The sequence below is a fragment of the Kryptolebias marmoratus genome, linkage group LG24, assembly GCF_001649575.2.
Source record: "Kryptolebias marmoratus isolate JLee-2015 linkage group LG24, ASM164957v2, whole genome shotgun sequence".
In the NCBI taxonomy this organism is placed as follows: Eukaryota; Metazoa; Chordata; class Actinopteri; order Cyprinodontiformes; family Rivulidae; genus Kryptolebias; species Kryptolebias marmoratus.
The window spans coordinates 4,608,909-4,626,738 of NC_051453.1; the positions used below are offsets into that span (position 1 = coordinate 4,608,909).

The 17,830-nt window shown below is 38.1% G+C and overlaps 1 protein-coding gene across 3 annotated transcripts in view; it reads right to left on the reverse strand.

Annotated features, from left to right (window-relative positions):
* sgip1a (SH3GL interacting endocytic adaptor 1a) overlaps positions 1-3,604 on the reverse strand; it is a 51,734-nt gene extending 48,130 nt beyond the window's left edge. The window contains exons 1-2 of one of the 3 annotated variants that reach the window (XM_037974071.1): positions 3,581-3,604; positions 2,486-2,530 (exon numbers count right to left, since the gene is read on the reverse strand). In XM_037974071.1, the coding sequence (XP_037829999.1) occupies positions 2,486-2,495 (10 nt within the window). In that variant the 5' untranslated portion in view covers positions 2,496-2,530; positions 3,581-3,604. Of the gene's footprint in view, positions 1-2,485; positions 3,114-3,291; positions 3,532-3,580 lie in introns of those variants that run through there. The other 2 variants (XM_037974069.1, XM_037974070.1) reach the window with 2 other exon arrangements.
* Positions 3,605-17,830: the final 14,226 nt, after the last annotated feature.

The window sequence follows — 17,830 nt, forward strand, 5'->3', positions numbered from 1 at the left end:
AACTTTCAAATAAAAGCCTAAAAAATGAGACAAAAACAAGCAGTAACCTACTAGTTACTAAATGTTGTCAAAATCCCAGCACAAAGTAAAAAGTAGCTAACTTAAGTTACCATTAGTTAAAGGTGAAGTAATAACATTAGGAGCCTTATTTTACAGCATTACTCAATATGACAAGGCTGGAAGGAAGGAGGTGTTAGAAGGACGAGAAGGAGGTTGCTCACCTCTTCCACTGTTAATTAAAATTAATTAACCTACCCACGTCTTTTAGCCTTGTGTGTCAGTAAGAGACTACCATGTTGGTTACGGCCTTGGGCTTTAAAAAGCAGAGCTAACAAGGATTAGCATGCAATTTTAACACCTGACTGTAATCCTACCGTAACGCAGTCTATGCTAAGCTTGTACTAGCCATGCTAATGGAAGGGAAGCATTTACAGTCTGCTTTTCCTCCTGCATCTGTTACTTAACAACCTGGCTCTTGACAAATGCAGTCAGTGACAAGACAGCACACTTGCAGGAAGTGGAGGAACAACTAATTAAGTCATTATTTTCCACTTTAGAGATGAAGTTGGAAGGCTTATATTGAAAAAAAACTTTGCACTGTCAAATAGAAGAATTACACTGAACTGGCAGCTCTGCTTTTGTGATTTTGGATCATTAACCAAAACTGAGCAATAATTTTATCAATACTGTAAATATAGCTGTGCCCCAGCAGGGGAGAAATGTGACCAAGACAAACACACAAGTAAACAGTAGTTCTCAGACAAGTATTGTGCTGTCACTGTATACCTTCATAAACAACACAAGCTTCTTGAAAATGATTGTAATGTGTGTGTAAGACAGAAAGAGCATATACCTATCAGAAAATCTGAACTGAGTGGTTTATTGTTGCATATTGGTGTTTAACTCACAGTGATGCTGCTGATAACTGCTGTCATTACAACCTACTCTGTTCTGCTTGGCTAACTTTAGCCTTTTCCATTACAGCCTGAAATTACAGCACAACCGAACACTTCAGAAAAGTGTTGATGTATCAGCCAGAACACAAACTTTCCACATCAAGTCAGTGATGAAAAACATCAGGATGGAAATGCCAAATGGTCCAAATTATGGTGTTGTACAAATAAAACTTTCAACATGACTTGTGAGTTCAACAGATCTACAAGACCACTTAGTTGAGTGATCACATCAGTTTATCTCAAACATTATTATTAGTGCTATAATTTGGGCAAAGTGCTATGAAATGTCTGAAGCAAATCCTGTAGACATGAAAACCAGCAAAGTGGATTAGGACAGTCAGTGTACTGTGAATAAAATACATCGATGCATTTCAGAAAACCCAACTTATTGAAACCACAGTTTCAGTAAAGTTCTAAATAAGGAATTCTCTGTGAATCTATCAGCTTTTTTCTACACAAGAAATGAGCAGAAAGCAACTACATCCACTAATTCCTAAGCAACCACACTCAACCAGACAACCTGCTAATAAGATTCTTCCTGGGCACAATAATGCTAAGTTTATGTGTTAAATGTAGCACAATAAACAGCTCTGAATGTCAAAATCCATCAAGAAGATATACTTCTAAACAGATGGTAAGCAATGACCATGATGTTTGACTGATACGTTTATATTTGCAGCATCAAATCTTTCCCCATGAATTCTTACATAATTCAAGGTTGATAAAAAAAAAACATCTTCACTTTGTTCAGGTGATATGAATAACAGATAACGACTGAATATAAAATGTCTTGAAATATTAAAAAAAAAAACAGAAAACAAAAGATAAATGGGACAGATGGGTTGAGGGTTTCATATGCCAGCTGCAGAGCCGTAGGGATTCATCCTGATCTCACCGGCCTGCCTCTGATGATGTCATCAATTAAAGGGACATCATACCAAAATGATCCTCTTTATTACTGCTGTATCCAACAGAAATGGGTAACTTCAACTACGGGGTGCAGGGAATGAACCTAAAGACACCCAGTTCTCATGAGAACACCAAGTTCAATGTGACAGTAGTGTGAGCACAGAGCATGCATTTCAGTGCACATCATACAAAGAGAATTTATACAAGCGAGCCAGCTGGGCATGTAAGCCGTTCTGCACAAAAAATCCAAATAATCCTCCACGGTAGGAAGCGAAAAATGGGAGTGGGGGGCACTCAGACATATGCACCCCCCCCCCCTACCACATACATACACACATTCACAAAAGGTACATGCTTCAATTAGCCTCGCCATTGTGCCTCTGTGGTAGACATTCTGTGGCTGTGTCCTTTCCTAGGAACAACATGCAAGTCATTGAAATGTATAGGATCAAAATAACTGGGTATTATACAACATTTGAACCTCCCAAACACACACAATGTTCAGTCTTGTCAGCGCATGAGACACTGTAGGACAAGGAAATAAGGAAGGATTACCCTATTTATTAAGGGAGGGGGAAAAAAACAGTATAATAAAATAATAATAATAAAAAAAATCTTACCTTCCATCATGGTTGCAGATTTGCATTCCTCTATCTCCAAGGAGCCTGAAATGAAAGCAGGACGTATGAGGAGGGGGAGAAGAGAAGAAGCCCCCGGTTACAGATAAGACAGTGGATTTGATGGGCAGAAGAGCAGCTGTGCGCTTGTGGCTAACGCCCTGGCTAAATGAGAGCCTCTAACACCCCCCAGACGCCGCCTGTCAACCAGCACGCAAGGATAAGAGGGAGGAAAACACCAGGAGAGAGGAGGGGCAGGGGCCAGGCTACGTGCTGATATGAGCTCAGGTTGAAGCCATGGATGCTGCTACAGCAACTGCTGCTGCTGCTGCTGCTGCTGCTGCTGCTGCTGCTGCTGCTGCTGCTGCTGCGGCGGCGGTGGCTCTAACCTACACACAGCCGAGGATGCTGAGCAGTGGAGAAAAAGCTAGCTGAAGTAAAAAAAAAAAAAACAGAGGCAGGGAGGGAAGGTAGGGAGGTGGAGAGACTGAGAGAGAGGGAAGGGAGGGAGGATTTCATGTGTGTGTTTGTGAGGAGGGACAGAGGCTGCATGCTGAGGTCACAGATGACCTCAGCCAATCCCTGAAGCTCTTTGTGGAGTCACATGGCTTACAGCTTGAATCTCCTGACACTATGAGCCAAGAAGACGGTGCATTAGTAAGCTTTCTTGCTTGACAAGTAACTGAGCAATAACTACATATACAGACATGTTTACGCATGCAAAGAGAGGCACTGAAAATGCCAAAAGACATGTACAGAGTAAACACAAAATTGCACAAATGTAGCAAACACCCTTCCTTCCACCCTACCTTATGTCAGTGCAGTGAGCCAAGTCTGCCCAGCGGTGAATGACATTAATTACTTGACCACAAGGAAGAAATATATGGGAGAGTACTTCATGTAACATCCCACGATTAGAACAGATGCACATTCAATGCTGCCTAAAAAAATCTGCCCTGCAGAGTCCTGTACAGTGATCACTTCTGTAGCAGCTGATAGTGCGTGCCTCTCTGCGTCCTGCCCTGCACGGAATATCACTGTGGTTTCACACTGCCCTCTCATTCTCTCCTCCCCCCGCCCAGTTCCCTCCCACCTTACCTTCTCTGACAGTCTGTTTCACTCAGCAGCCTTTTTTTTCTGTCTGTGTGCTTACCCGCTGCACTGGGAACAGGATTGATCAGTGTGACGTCAAAGCAACGCAGGCTACAGCTGCAACCAACAGACTAGCCCCTGGGAGGAAGTGTGTGTGTGTGTGTGTGTGTGTGTGTGTGTGTGTGTGTGTGTGCAGATTAATTTTCTATGAGAGGCTACAGGGAAGAAGGTTTATGCGGGTATGCAAAAGAAAATAAAAAGAGTCCAGAAACAAAGAAAGTATTTTCATATATGAAAAGATTAAAATGACTGGAAACATATTAGAACAGACACAGTAAGCTTTTTTGTCTGTTTTGTTTTTAGTCCAATATGTTTCATAACTGGCTACAATATTGTTGGTAGTAAACAACAGTGTTTGATTCCTTAATGTAAATTAATACAAGCATAATGATATACTGGCTGGAGATAGGCGAAACGGGTAAAGAAAATGGATTATGCTATATTAGTATTCTAGTAGTTTATCATATCTACTTAAAAACACATGTAATATTTCAGTAAATTTGAGTTTTGTTAAAAAAACTAGTTTTAATTCTGAATAAGAAATAAATGTTATTGTAAATATATTTTTGTTGTTTTAACATCAGTTGTAAATGTACAAAACTTGACAACATTTTAAAAAGCAAACTTAAAAAGCAAACTTCTAAAATTAATTATAATTATATAAAAAAATTATAAAGGACAAATTAAAAACAAAACAAAATAAAAACATTTAGAATAAATGAGTTGCAAAATTTTGCTGGAATCTTAAAACATAAAAGCAAGTTTTTATTTGTATATTTTTTTCTATATTATCCATCCATTTTCTTTTTACCCGCTGTTTGCTTTCTGGGTTGCGGGGAAGCTGAGCTGGTCACCTAGGGACCATTTTAGAGTTATAAATTAACCTCACACGCATGGTTTTGGTCTGTGGGAGGAGAGTAGTTGGAGAAAGGCCAGTAAAGGTCAGGAGGTCAACCTGCAACCTTCTTGCTGAGAGGCAACTGTGCTTGTTTAGGTAATGATTTTAAAAATATGTCCATAATTCCCTATCATACTTGCATTACTACTACAACTAAAAAATGAACTGATTTTACAACACACACACTCAAGAAACAGTTTAATAGAAAATGTAATAATTTCCACAGAAGGTTTAGGTTTGGGTTAGCATCACAGTTGTAAATTTGTACTCTTTAAGGTGACTAATGATCTTTTTATAGTAACTGAGAAACTGAACTCAGTTGTTTTGGTCCAAAGTGCTGCTTCTGACACAGTAATGAAAGCATCCTGAAGCTTCTGACGACACTCTGCTATTTTTACCTATGAGCGCCTCTGATCTTGTTTTACCACGGTAATTACAATCTGCCTTCAAAATTTGGATGCCTAAAAGTCTTCTTTCTACCCACCTCTGGCTAAGCTAAGCTAAATTAATCAGTTCCCAGGAAAAAGCTAAACAAATCCTGCCATCTGCTGGTGTTTTGGGAGAACAAGATATTATTTTTAAGAGTTGTAAGGCTCTGTGGTTTCTCACTTTATTTATTGTTTTCCCTTTTTAAACTACATGAGCCTGTGGGTAGACTTAGATCATTTGTCAGAGATTTTTAAATTATTTTAAAAGCTACAACTGAAACCCTGAACTATAAGAGGAGCTAACCGAATAAATTAACAGTTTGTTTTAACAGCATGTTTTAATCTATTTATATGACACATGCTTTGCTGGAGAATCTTACCTGATTTAAACTCTTTTTTTTGTGTGGTTGAACACCTGAGCTGACTTCAGGTATGAGAGTAGATGTGTGTGGTTGGCTGCCTTGAATGCCTCTGTTCTGATCCTGTGATGGACAAACAAACAGATGAATGAATTAAATCTTTTCCATTATGATACTTTATGTTGCTGAACTGTTTTTTATTTAACCTGTGCTGGTGAAAATATGCTTATAAAAGTGACATATTAATCAATTTTTCTACAAGGATATTGTTTTTTCCACATATAAAACAGAAGACAATACACCTGAAACTTTTCAATTTATGTTTAGGCCTGATTAAAAACTATTCTTAAATTTATGTCTTGCTCTATCTAATAATTAATTCCTTATTTCCCCCTCACCTCTGGTTATATCACTTTGGAAATAAACATATATTTCCTGTGCTGCCATCTAGTGTTCAATAAAAATAATAATGGCAGACATACTGAAAAGATGCAGATACTTGTCTATTCTCTTAACTTCCATCAATGCTGCTGATCTATAGGAAATATATATATATATATATATGTAAAAATATATAAAATTATTTTGTACCTGACTTACTGCTAACCTATCTAGTGGAGGAGTATGAAATAAAATAAAAGCAGAAAACATTATGAATTTGATGACTTTTTAATAAACCAAAATTTCTTGTACAGCTGAGCATTGATAAATGTCTAAATTTAGATAATTGCTCTTATATTTAAATAAAAAACCACTAACAAAAGCAATCTTAGCTAATTTTAACAACTTCTATTTCTGAATGTCAAACTTCCTGTTTGGTCTTTTCTATGTGAAATTGCAACATAATCTGTGGCACTCAATCATCTTTTCTCCAAGCGTGATATGTTATGTCTTCATGCATTTTGCTTAAAAATATTAAAACATATTACTTTAACAAAGACATCATAACAAGCTGGTTTACAAATACAGGTTAAACTCTCTATAAACCCAAGATACTAAATAATACACAGATAATTGATGTTGTCTGCTTTTTACCTAAAGGTAGTGCCTATAACATTCAGCATCTTATTCACTCTTATTCACTTTTTCACCTGTTTGGTGTTAGGCGCTTGCCACAAAATTAAAAAGGTTAATGTTTCCCCCCCCCCCACACACATATATATATATATATCGAATTTCATGGTTGCCAAGCATCCTCTTATAGCCAAGCATCTCCAGGATCACTGATGCTGAGTCATCAGCTCATTGGTTTGCGTTATGGTGGTGGTGGGAATTGTTCTCAGTGCTGCATTCACATCTTCCATGTAATTGGCATCGGGGTTGTCTACTGCCCATCCGGGCTACAATTCTATCTCTCAGGTCAGTGGCTGTTTAGATGGTTCGTTCATTGGGGCTGCATACAGGCCCCTCTAACCTGGCATCCTGGCTCCTCCCCCTTGCCATAGCATTTGTGTTGCACCTCGTCAATCTCAAGTTGTGATAGTAGTTGCCGTTTGTGGATATTGGAACACTGAGCTACTAGTTGTTTGGCAGTCAGGGTTGACTGGGGATGTCAAAGTAACCATTGTTCCAGCATTCTTTGCATGTAACCTCTCTGACTAGGGTCCTCCGTCTTGTTCCAGTAGCCCATTTTTCATCAGGGTGCTCTGGTTCCCCAGCACCTGACACAGACCTTGTTTGGCCGGGCAACATCTGAGCCGGCATGTGATTCATATTTATTTCTCTCATGGTATGAGGTAGGCAGTAACTCAAAGGGTCTTGCCTAAGGACCCAGACTGGATACTGTGGTCATCGGGGCCCTAGGGGCAGTCACCCCCAAACTGGAGCAGTGGCTACAACAGATGTTGTTCCCAGGAACAACATCAGACATCTCAGTCCAGAAATGTGCAGTTCTAGGCACAGCCAAGATACTGCGCAGAACCCTCAAGCTCCCAGGCCTCTGGTAGAGGACCCGAGCTCAGAGGATGAAACAAAGACCACCCGCGGAGGGTGAGAAGGGAATTTTTTATATATATATGTATATATTGTTATATTGTTTTCATATTCAAAGTGTGAAAAACAAACAACAACCTAGTCACAATTATTTGATCATTAATTGTCAGATAAAATTGAATAATAATGTCAGTCCTATTTTAAATCTTTAAACAGCTCCTGTATGTATGGTGTGACAGAACATGTTGATGACAATACGTTTGAGTTTAAACTATAAACTTGAGCTCTGCAGTGACAGTGATGACATTTTATATCACTGTCACATTCAAGCACAGTGCTGCACATTCCAGGTTCTTATCACAGTAAAACACTCTCTCCTGAGAGCGTTTGGCATTTAGATAGACACCACTTACATTTCAGAAATAAACTCTGGGCAAGAATACTCTCATTATTGGTACATTCTATTTTTCCTTGCCAATTGCAAAACAGTGTTTAAAATAGGCATTTTCTTTTTATTAAAAAATGTAAAAGTCATCAAATGAAAAGACTTTTGTTCTTTTTTATCTTTACCAGTATATCTTTCTGCTCATCTCCAATCACCTTCTTTGGATTTTTATTCAATCGTCTCCACCCACTGACAAACACCCTCACCTCCCTTCTTCTGACCTACTTTTTCTCCACCTTTGCTCCTGCCTGTTGCCTGTAGGGTGCAGTGTTGCTCTAACCTGCTTCTTTTTCACAGACGCAGTGTTGCATCTATTTGCAGGCATAACACTGTTTATACAAACAGCAGAACCCACCAGACAAACTCAACTGGGTCATCGCTGGTGCTCTTCGAATACAGTTAGAAATGGAAAGTTGCTTATAGCAGAGGAACACTGTTTGATGAGGCAAGCGAGGAGCCACAGGGAGAGGAGGGTGATGCCATTTCAGGTTTCTGAATCCATGATCATACATCAAATGTGTTCTAGTTCCAGCCTCCATTTTCACGTAAACCTCAGCTTCCTTGTGACTTCTCTGCACGTGTTGTGTTTGTTCCTCTGTGTTGGCAACAGTGGGTGCCAAAGCATTTTGTAAGTCAATCAAAATAAAACAATTAAGTTAATTAATAAATCAAAATAACAAACTTATTTCTAATGAGAAAGCTGAAATATTTTTTCTCATGTTCATAACAAAATAGCTTGAGCTCAGAAATTATTAGTTGCTCAGTATTTGCATTGAACGAGCAAATAAATAATCATTAAAATAATTGAAAAATTACTTCATTATCACATGACTATCAGCTCACAGGCCTGCAGAGAGACTATGTAGCTGAAGCCCATCACAAGTCAGACTACAGACGATGGTGACACGTGTCCCTAACTGTAAAACTCTTTGGACAACAGTTTTTTGTTTGTCCGTTTGTTTGTTTTCCATCTGTCTATAAAAATCAATTTAAATGTGCTGCTGACTTTGATCTATCCAAAAATCAACAGAGCAGCTCACACAACAACTTTTCTGCACGCGTGGAGTACATCTAAAATCAAATGTCAACAAAAACGTGTTTTTGAACTAAGATGCCACGCAGCAAACGTCATCCTTATGCTGGGATTTCCCTGAGCTCATGTTGCAACTGTCACGTCTCACATCCCAAGTCCTCCTCCAGCCATTTCCTGCAGACCATCAAAGAGGAAAATATTTGCAAACCTCCCCACTCCATCACTCCCCATAGCCAAAGTGCCCTGATGAAGAGTGATGATTAGCCAGCAGTCATTAAATGTACGTCGGCAAACACTCACCCACTGAATGGCAGCAGTGAGTGCACTATAACCATAACAACATTCTGCTCCGTGGCGGGAGAAGGCACGTAGATAAGGCGTGTCAATGGCAGGGTGCTGTGTTGTGTGCCTACGTGCTGTCCAGCCACACACGATGCTCTCTCTGTCTGTTAGTACCACCATACAGGCACACCTCTTTGCCATTACTCCTCTTGCTGCCCTAGGAGGCTCACATGTACCAGACATATACATACCACACCAAGCATCAAGGCTTTCTGAGTAATTAGGACCCACATCCTGATTACTTGATGATGCTGGGAGGGCTGAGAGTACATCTATAAGTAACTTTGCCTTGATTGGTTAAATGACGACACTAATTTGAGCTTAATTGAAGAAGATTGAAGATTGCTTCATTTGTTGCCAAGTAGATATACACTGCATTATAAAGCTATGAAGAATTTACTTTTGGCTTCAGGCATTGAATAATAGGAGCAAATGCAAAGATATACCAAGTAAATGAGTATAAAAAAGAACATATATACAAGGAAAATGACTATATACAAGAAAATACAAATGTGACAAAGTGAACAGAGCAGTGCAACATTAGATAATAGACATTTATTGTCTAAGTCCAAAAGGAGTGAGGGGGATTTTCTGATGAACACACAGCAGATGTGGGAAAAATGTGTCTTGAGGTTTGGTTCCTGATGGACCTCAAGCTCCTGCCAGAAAGAAGCATCTGAAACAGTGCATGTCCAGGGTGAGAGGGATCTGCTATAATCTTAGCTGCCCAATACTGCCTAGTGTTCATAATAGAAAAGATGGGAGCTAAAACTTCACAGTACTCAACAGTTTCACTGTATAATAAAGCTTTTTAATACCGTATGTTGGTGAGCTGATGGGGCTGTCAGTGAGTGTGTGCTATAGCCAGTCAAAAGAATCGTTAACAGTGTCAGAGGTCAGTGTATATACAAATATTAAACTGAATTATTGACTTCCCACAGCTTGATTTTCTGTTGCACCAGTGAAAAAACAAACACTGTTATGCTTTATTCTCTAACCTCGAACCCTATTCAGAGTTACATGCCCCCCTGTGAAACCCCAGTTCTTCCCCACAGCCTCAGTTCAGGGAACGGAAAAGATGAGCTCATCTCTCTGATACTGCACCAGCCCGCTCTGTGGTCTCGCTAATAGTCTCCAGGATGTCAACACCAGTCCAATACGTCCCTCTTACTCACACCAATTACCATTTCCACACAGGGCCAAGGCCTAAATAAACACAGACTAGACTTGCTATACAATCAGCTTATATCTATAAACAGTGGAGCAGTTTAAATTAAGCCACTCCCAAGGGTTCTGTACTTTGCTTGGACATGCTGGCTGAAATGACAGAATGGAGTCATACAAGCTCACTGCAGGGAGTTTTAAAGGAGTATCTTAAAGATAGTTGATTTAGCACAAACATTAGCTCAGTGCTTAATAGTGTTGTTTGTTTCTGAGAGACTTTTGTGTGATTCTCATGAAGAAGATTGCTAAGTAACTCATCAGTTTGAAGTTAATGCTAAAAAGCTAAAATAAAAAACAGAAACAGCTCTATCCAATAATACATACAAGGAAAAAATAACATCTTCTAATGCCAAATTTTTGTTGGACAAATAATGAACTTGCCTACGCTTCCTTACTGGCTCACTCTTGGCAGGACACCTACAAGAATGTTACTAATATAGGTTATGTATGTGTATGTGTGTGTGTGTGTGTGTGTGTGTGCGTGTGCGCACTGTGACATGTTAGAAGGAGTCTGCATAGGCCTTCCTGTGACGCATTTAACAGGACATATAATTTATGAGGCATCTTAAAATAGGAGGATATATTAGATACAAAATCCTGGATCTGACATCCTTTTCAGAGAATACAGAGGAATGAACTTGCTTCCTGGTTTATGATAACAGGTCATAAGGTGGACTTGAGTCACAGTCCGGGTAGTGCTCAAAAGTTTTTGTCTTAATGGGAAAAAAGAATGGAAAGTTGCAGAGGGATCTCCCATCTGTTCAAAAACACCACGTGTGTTTGTGGAATCTGAGAAAGTCGTAGGGTTATCTGTTAGGATACGGTTCTTCTTTTCACAGAGTTAAAATGCAGAATAACTAAAGGATTTGATATGACATTGTCTGATATCAGTGTCACATTTCTTTATTCAGTTGTGTTTGGCAGCAGAAACATTTGTGTTTAATAAGCTGTAAACAGATTGCATGGTTGCCTGTGGGCTGGAGCCTGGAGGGGGGCTACATCTAAAACAAGACACCAGTTCAACACAAGAGAAACAGCCATGCATGCATATACTAACAACTCACTGGTTAACCATGTATGCATTAGGACTGTAGGAGGAAGTCAGACTCTATGAAAACACATAAACAGGGAGAACATGCAAACTTCACATAGTAAGTCCCCAGCTGAGAATCAAACCAGAAACTTCCTTCCTGTGAGGCAACAGTGCTACTATCAGTGCTTTGACCGATGCTCTTTAATTCATATATGCTTCCATGAGGTAAAGTTATTAGACAGCTGTCTTTTAACCCCCACATTAAAAATGTTACCATGATTAACAATGTTTTCTCCACCTGCCTAATATTACTAAAATTAGAAACATCTTGTCTCAAAATGATGCAGGAAAACCGGTCCATGCATTTATCACGTCTAGGCTGGACTGTTGTAATTCTTTATTATCTGGGTGTCCAAAAACTCTTTAAAAAGTCTTCAGTTGATCTAAAATGCTGCTGCCAGAGTTATAATGAAAGTTAGGGTTGGGTTTCCTGAGCTATCCTTTAGTAATGGACAAACTGACCACGTTCCCTCACTCTGCTGCTGACTTTACTCGCTCTACTCTCCATGTTTATATTTGTAATTATTTCTATCATTAACGTGTTTTTCTATGTCTTTCTTTCAATGGAAACTACACCTGGACCAGTCATTCTGTTTGTCTGTGTCTCTTTCCTGCCCTCTCAAACCCTAGATGACCGAGGTAGATGGCTGCCCATCCTGAGGCTGGTTCTGGTTCTGCTGGAGGTTTCTTCCAGTTTAAAGGAACTTTTCTTTTCCACTGTTGCCAGTGTGCTGCTTAGGATGGGAGACTGAAACGAAGTGAAGATTCAGCACAATCCGCTGGCTTTCTTAGATAGATAACCTTTACTAAATGGCTTTTATAATGTATGTGAATGGTTTTGTACAGTGCACTGAGACAATTTTTGTTGTGACTCAGCGCTACATAAAAAAATGAATTGAAATTGAATTAAAAATAGGTCTGCATGAGTGACGCTCTGGAAATGCCTTTTTTTATTTACACTAGAAGACGAGGAGTTTCCCGTGAAATGTCTAAGGCAAAAGAAAGAGCAATGACTCACTCCCTCTTCAGAAGCAGCAACACTTTCTGTTTTTACCCATACAAGGCAGGAAATCTGATGTTGATATGTTCACACATTTGGGATTTGCTGCTAAACTAGCACACCTAATGACACACCAAAAGCAGCTCAAAGTTGTTGCCGTTTTTTTTAATTAATCAGACAATTTAAGTTAGCTGCACATATCTTAGCAGTGTTACAATTCATTAGAGGATAGTGAAATAAAATTTAAGTTAATTTTACATAATGGTTTAACTGGGCACACCTGTTATCTGCTGATTTGCAATTAAATTCACCAGTCAGCCATGACATCATGACTATCCACCTAATACAAAACAGCTCTGACTTGTTTAAGCATGGACAGAGCAAGAGTGTCTTAAAGTATGTGGTACCAAAATGTTAGTCAGAAATTGGACCATGTTGGTTGTAGGTTTGTGTGGTTTGCTTCACACAGCTATTGTCAGAGTCCATTAAAATAATATTTGAGAGACTGGAGGCTTAATAAACAACTCAGACTCTTTGTTATGCTTTTTTAACTCGTTCCTAAGCATTTTTGCAGAATTTGAAGTGGAGGCTGTTCGGGTGAAAGATGAATGTAGGAGCTGTGACTCAGCTGCAAAAAGGTCTACACAATATCTACAGTCAAAGTAATATCCATATTCTTCCAGGATGCATGTTTTTCCAGTGAAACATTGAGTTGGGGAAAAAAGAGCTGCATCACTCACTCTACGTATCTGTGGTCATAAAATTTTGGTTGATTTGTGTTTTGGGATATAATAATGGCACCATGAACAGATCCCAGAATCCAGTTCTTGATAAAGCTGCATTGGAGGGTTTTCTCAGCTCTACACAGGAAATGAAGATCAGAAATTTTCCCAGGCCAAATTTCCAAGCAAACTACACCAAGTACTGAAACTTCATTCCTAGTTTATCATGTAATACCTTCTCTGGCCAGTGTTTTTATGTTCCCCAACACAATGCTAAGTTTTATGTGTCTTCTTCAAACACTAATGTGTAGACGGCCTTTTTGGTTTAACAGCTCCATTTTGTTAAAAAGGAGTCTCTTATTTGTTTATAAAAACATGCAATAATGCATTTTTTTTGTAAAAGTGTAAAACTTATTATATATAGTCACAGAGGAACTGGTGCCTATATCCAGTGGACACTATGCAAGAGACAGGATACACCCTGGGCAGGTCGAAACTCAAACTGACAGACAACCATTCATGCTTTCACTTACACCTAGGGACAATTTAGAGTTGTCAGTTAACCTAACATGCATGTGTTTGGTCAGTACCTGTGGAAAAAACCCATGCGTGCACTGGGAGAACGTGCAAACTCCACACTCGAACCCGTGAGGCGATGTGTTCAAAGATCTCACATTTGGCCAACAACTCAGGTGCAGCTCCATGTGAGTCGTCACATGCAACAACACCTGCTTCGTTCCAACCACAAAATGAAAGATTGCACTTCGAAATGGTTTGACTGGAGTCAAAAATTATTACCTGCTGATGGGGTACAGTCTAGCCTCTGATAATTTGATTCAAACTTCCTCAGGCTAAAACGAGACAAATTAATCATGAAATTATTAATGTACAAATAATTAATATTGTCCAGTTGAGCTGCATATACTTCTGGTAAAACAAAATTACTCATAAAAAGCAGTACAATTTGTGTCCCTCTGGCTCTAAAGCCTGACTGCATTCAAATGTGGTGAATTAAACTTGAAATAACATTTTTGCTTTTTCATTTACATTGTTCAAAAAATGGTTTAAGAACATCTGAAAAGAACAAACTACAAAAATATGAAATAAAACTGTTTTCTTATTCTGCATAAGGTGTTACTCTTTGTCTAAAGTATTTTAACATGTAATTGTGAAACAAACATGTCTCTGGCTTGACACTTTATTGAGAATAATACCTGTTGAGGAAACATTAATTATGAGACTTGTTCATTTTTACCAGTTTAACATGTTTTTAGGATTTTACACTGACCACATTTTACCACTTCCAGTAAGTCCAATGAGAAAGATCTAAGTTTCTATTACTAGAAAATGACATTTTACTCATTTATTTCTGAGAACTACGATGTTCTACACAGTATTTCATCAACTGTGGGAATTTTCCTTCAAGCCTAAAATACACTCACCAGCCTTTGGACAGGAAGTACACAATTTATAGTAAAAGGCCGCAAAAGACTGGAGTTACTTAAAATTTTAAAGTTCACAAAAGGCTTTACGTACTAGTCACTGAATAATCCCAAAATTATTTTTCTGTTTCTCCAGGCTTTCACTTTTTTTCTCCATGACTCAAACAATCATGGGGAAAAGTTGTTAAATTTACAATTTACTAATGTACATCAAAATACGAGTTTACATTACCTCATCTAGTAAAAACAACATTTAAAAGCTGACCAACTTTGTTTATATTTTAACCATAGTTAGCTTAAGGTAACTGTTTTGATGTTGTCAAAAAAAAAGTACTTACAGTTGAGGAAGCCTTTTAACGTTCTTCTCTTAAAGATTATTTTGTTTAATCTCCTGTACTGTGATTAAACCTACATATTTATTTTGACATTCAACTGTCTCATTAGTATATTTCACATCATCACATTAATCACACATTTTAAAACTTGAATTATTATTTCATACATTTTTTTCGTATTGTGTTAAAGTCATATGGCTATTACATTGCTGGGTTGTTTTTTTTTTTTTTTTTTCTTTTTCCTTATTTCATAATTTTGATCACTTTTATCAGGAGTGATTTTACTTCCGATCATCAAAGAAAAAAAACAAAAAACTTGAGGCGACATCTTCGGTTCTTTAACAACAGTTTGACATGGGTTAAATTTTAGAAAATGTCTTCATAATATTTGCAAGTCCTGTTTGGCTGCTAATTGGGCTCATTCAGAACACCTGCGCAGGTAGAAGCACGCTGCCTCAGGTCGGGATTTACCAAAGCCGCCGAGGTAAGTAATCAAAATATTTTGGCGTGTTACCCAATAATAGTTATGTGATGGAAAATGCTCCTCCTGTTTTTCAAATCAGAGGATGACACCAGCCGAGCTAGGCCCAAACATGGCCGTGTTTGATGGTTTTATAATAAACAGCTACACGGATGATGGCTGCCATGCTAAATGATTTGGTTTTGGTATGCATGCATCCACAGTGCTCACAGCATGATACCTGTTTGTTTGCAAACAGAACAGTATTCTTCTCAGTTTAAAACATTTACTGAATTGAATTTTCAGTAAAGTTATTACATAAGACTGGTACAGCTTTGTAATTAGTTCTTCCACCAGGAGATTAACCTGTTTGAGTATTGTTAAACTTTATTGTTTCACCTTTTTCCAACAGTAGTCAAGCTAGTGGTAATAATGTTAATGCAAATGCTACATAATTGTGTGAATAATTTTAGTTTTAAATGTATACTAGTTCTATTTTCAAAGTTATTTGCCTCCCTCCCACCCTTAAATAAATGAATATGAAAGATTGCAAAAGAGCATTAGCAAAGTTTTTGCATAAAATAAGCATTCCTCACAAAGAGCCTCACTTTTCTCCTAAAATGATGATGTCCTTAGAAATGCTTGGCCTTTAATTTTCTTAAAGTAAATTATCTCTACTGAGTTTTAGAGGTTTTTGTAAAACAGATGGCACACTTGACTTTTTGTTAAAGATTAACACTGACCAGTTAACTTCACACAATTAAAATGGGACCTTCTGGGCATCGGTTTATGTCAGGTTTTAGGGTTTTGAGGGTTGCATTTGGCTTTTTCTTTCGAGATGGGGTTTGTTTCAAACCAGTGCGTCCCTTAGATACTGCAGTGCTGCTTGTGGAGGATGTTTTTCAGTGTGTTGTTGTTGACTTGAACACAACCTGTTCTCACAAGAACACAGTGTTTCTCAGTTGTTCATTTCTTTGTAATAAAACAATTGATGTTTATCTTTCTAGTGAGTGGTTTTAAAAATAGAAAATGGTAGCTGTACACCACGTTTAGCATAAAAAGACACTGAAAAGCATTACTTTCAAACTGCTGGACATTTGTCATCTTGTCCCATAAAGTTTTTGAGTTTCCAGTCAACTTAGTGAGGCTGACAGAGTCAAACATTATCCCATTTTCAGTCTAAAATGGTGAATGGTATATTCATATCTCTAAAATCATCAAGTTTCAGTTATTTTCAGTTGTGAGCTGCACGTGCAGGAATGAATGTGTTCTGGTCTTTGTTTGTCATTTTATCTTTGCTAGTACGTGCTGTGCGAGACATTGCCAGCATGTGACTGTCGTGATGTTATCCCACTGAGAAATATCTAGAGAATGTGTCTCTGTATTCAAGGCACAGTTGCTATAGCAACGTGACTGACAAAGAGTACTTGGTTGTCTCTGCGTTAGAAAAATCCCAGTTTTCGAGTTCTTCTGTCTGGTTCTTTATTCCTCTAATCTTCATTCTGCATGCGTGCTTATTCACTCACACTGTTGATCACTGACTAATCAAATCATGGAGGGAATAAATGCTTTTCCACAAAAACAGACTAAGATGGGTCCATCACTCTTATGTAAAAACATGTATATTTGTGTAAAGTTAAGTTTTATTTTGGTAAAATCTATATTTTTCCTGCTTCTGACAGCTTGTGGGTGAAGCTCATTTTAATGTCTACTTTGAATGTTGAGCTTTATTCTTCTTAGTGATTTTCCTGCACATCAAACCTTACAGTATTTCTCAATTTGTAACTTTTTATTGAAGCAAAATAAAAGCATTTGACCTTGATAACTTAATATATTCTTTGTAATCCTCAATTTATTTTTTCCCCACTGGGGGGCAGTGTAAAGAAGTTGTGAACATTGATGTGTCATCTCTTCCAAGGTGACAGCAGTGGTGTTTATGCACAAATACAGATAATCAACACTTTCATTCAATAGACGCTCAGTTCCAACCACAAGAAAGTCGCTTGTTTCAGTGCTTTGTATGTTCCCTTTTCTCAAGATTTTTTTAAACATCTGGAAGTAAAAGACTAAGATGAGATACAAAATCTCAGACTATAACATCTGCATTAGCATATAGTAACATCCAGATGTAGTTCCACAGCAGCTCCACTGACAAAGCTGTTTGTTTTCTAAATAATTTGCATTCATTTTTGGCTGGACTCAGACCTGTGTAATAAACACTGAGATGACAAAATGACATAGTTGTTTTGTTGCCCAAGTATTGGTAGGTTGCCCATGGCTTGCTCTTTCAGAATTGTTTTTATGTAACCTCTTTTTATGAGAACATCATACAGAAAACATGGCTCTTCTAAAACTGGGTTGAGTACCAAACTAAATACTACAGTGTGACTTAAATAAGTCTGTGCCACATTTTGATAGAGTTCAGCACTGTCGGAACAATGCTGTGTTTAAAGTTAAAATTGTAAAATAAAATAAAGCTGACT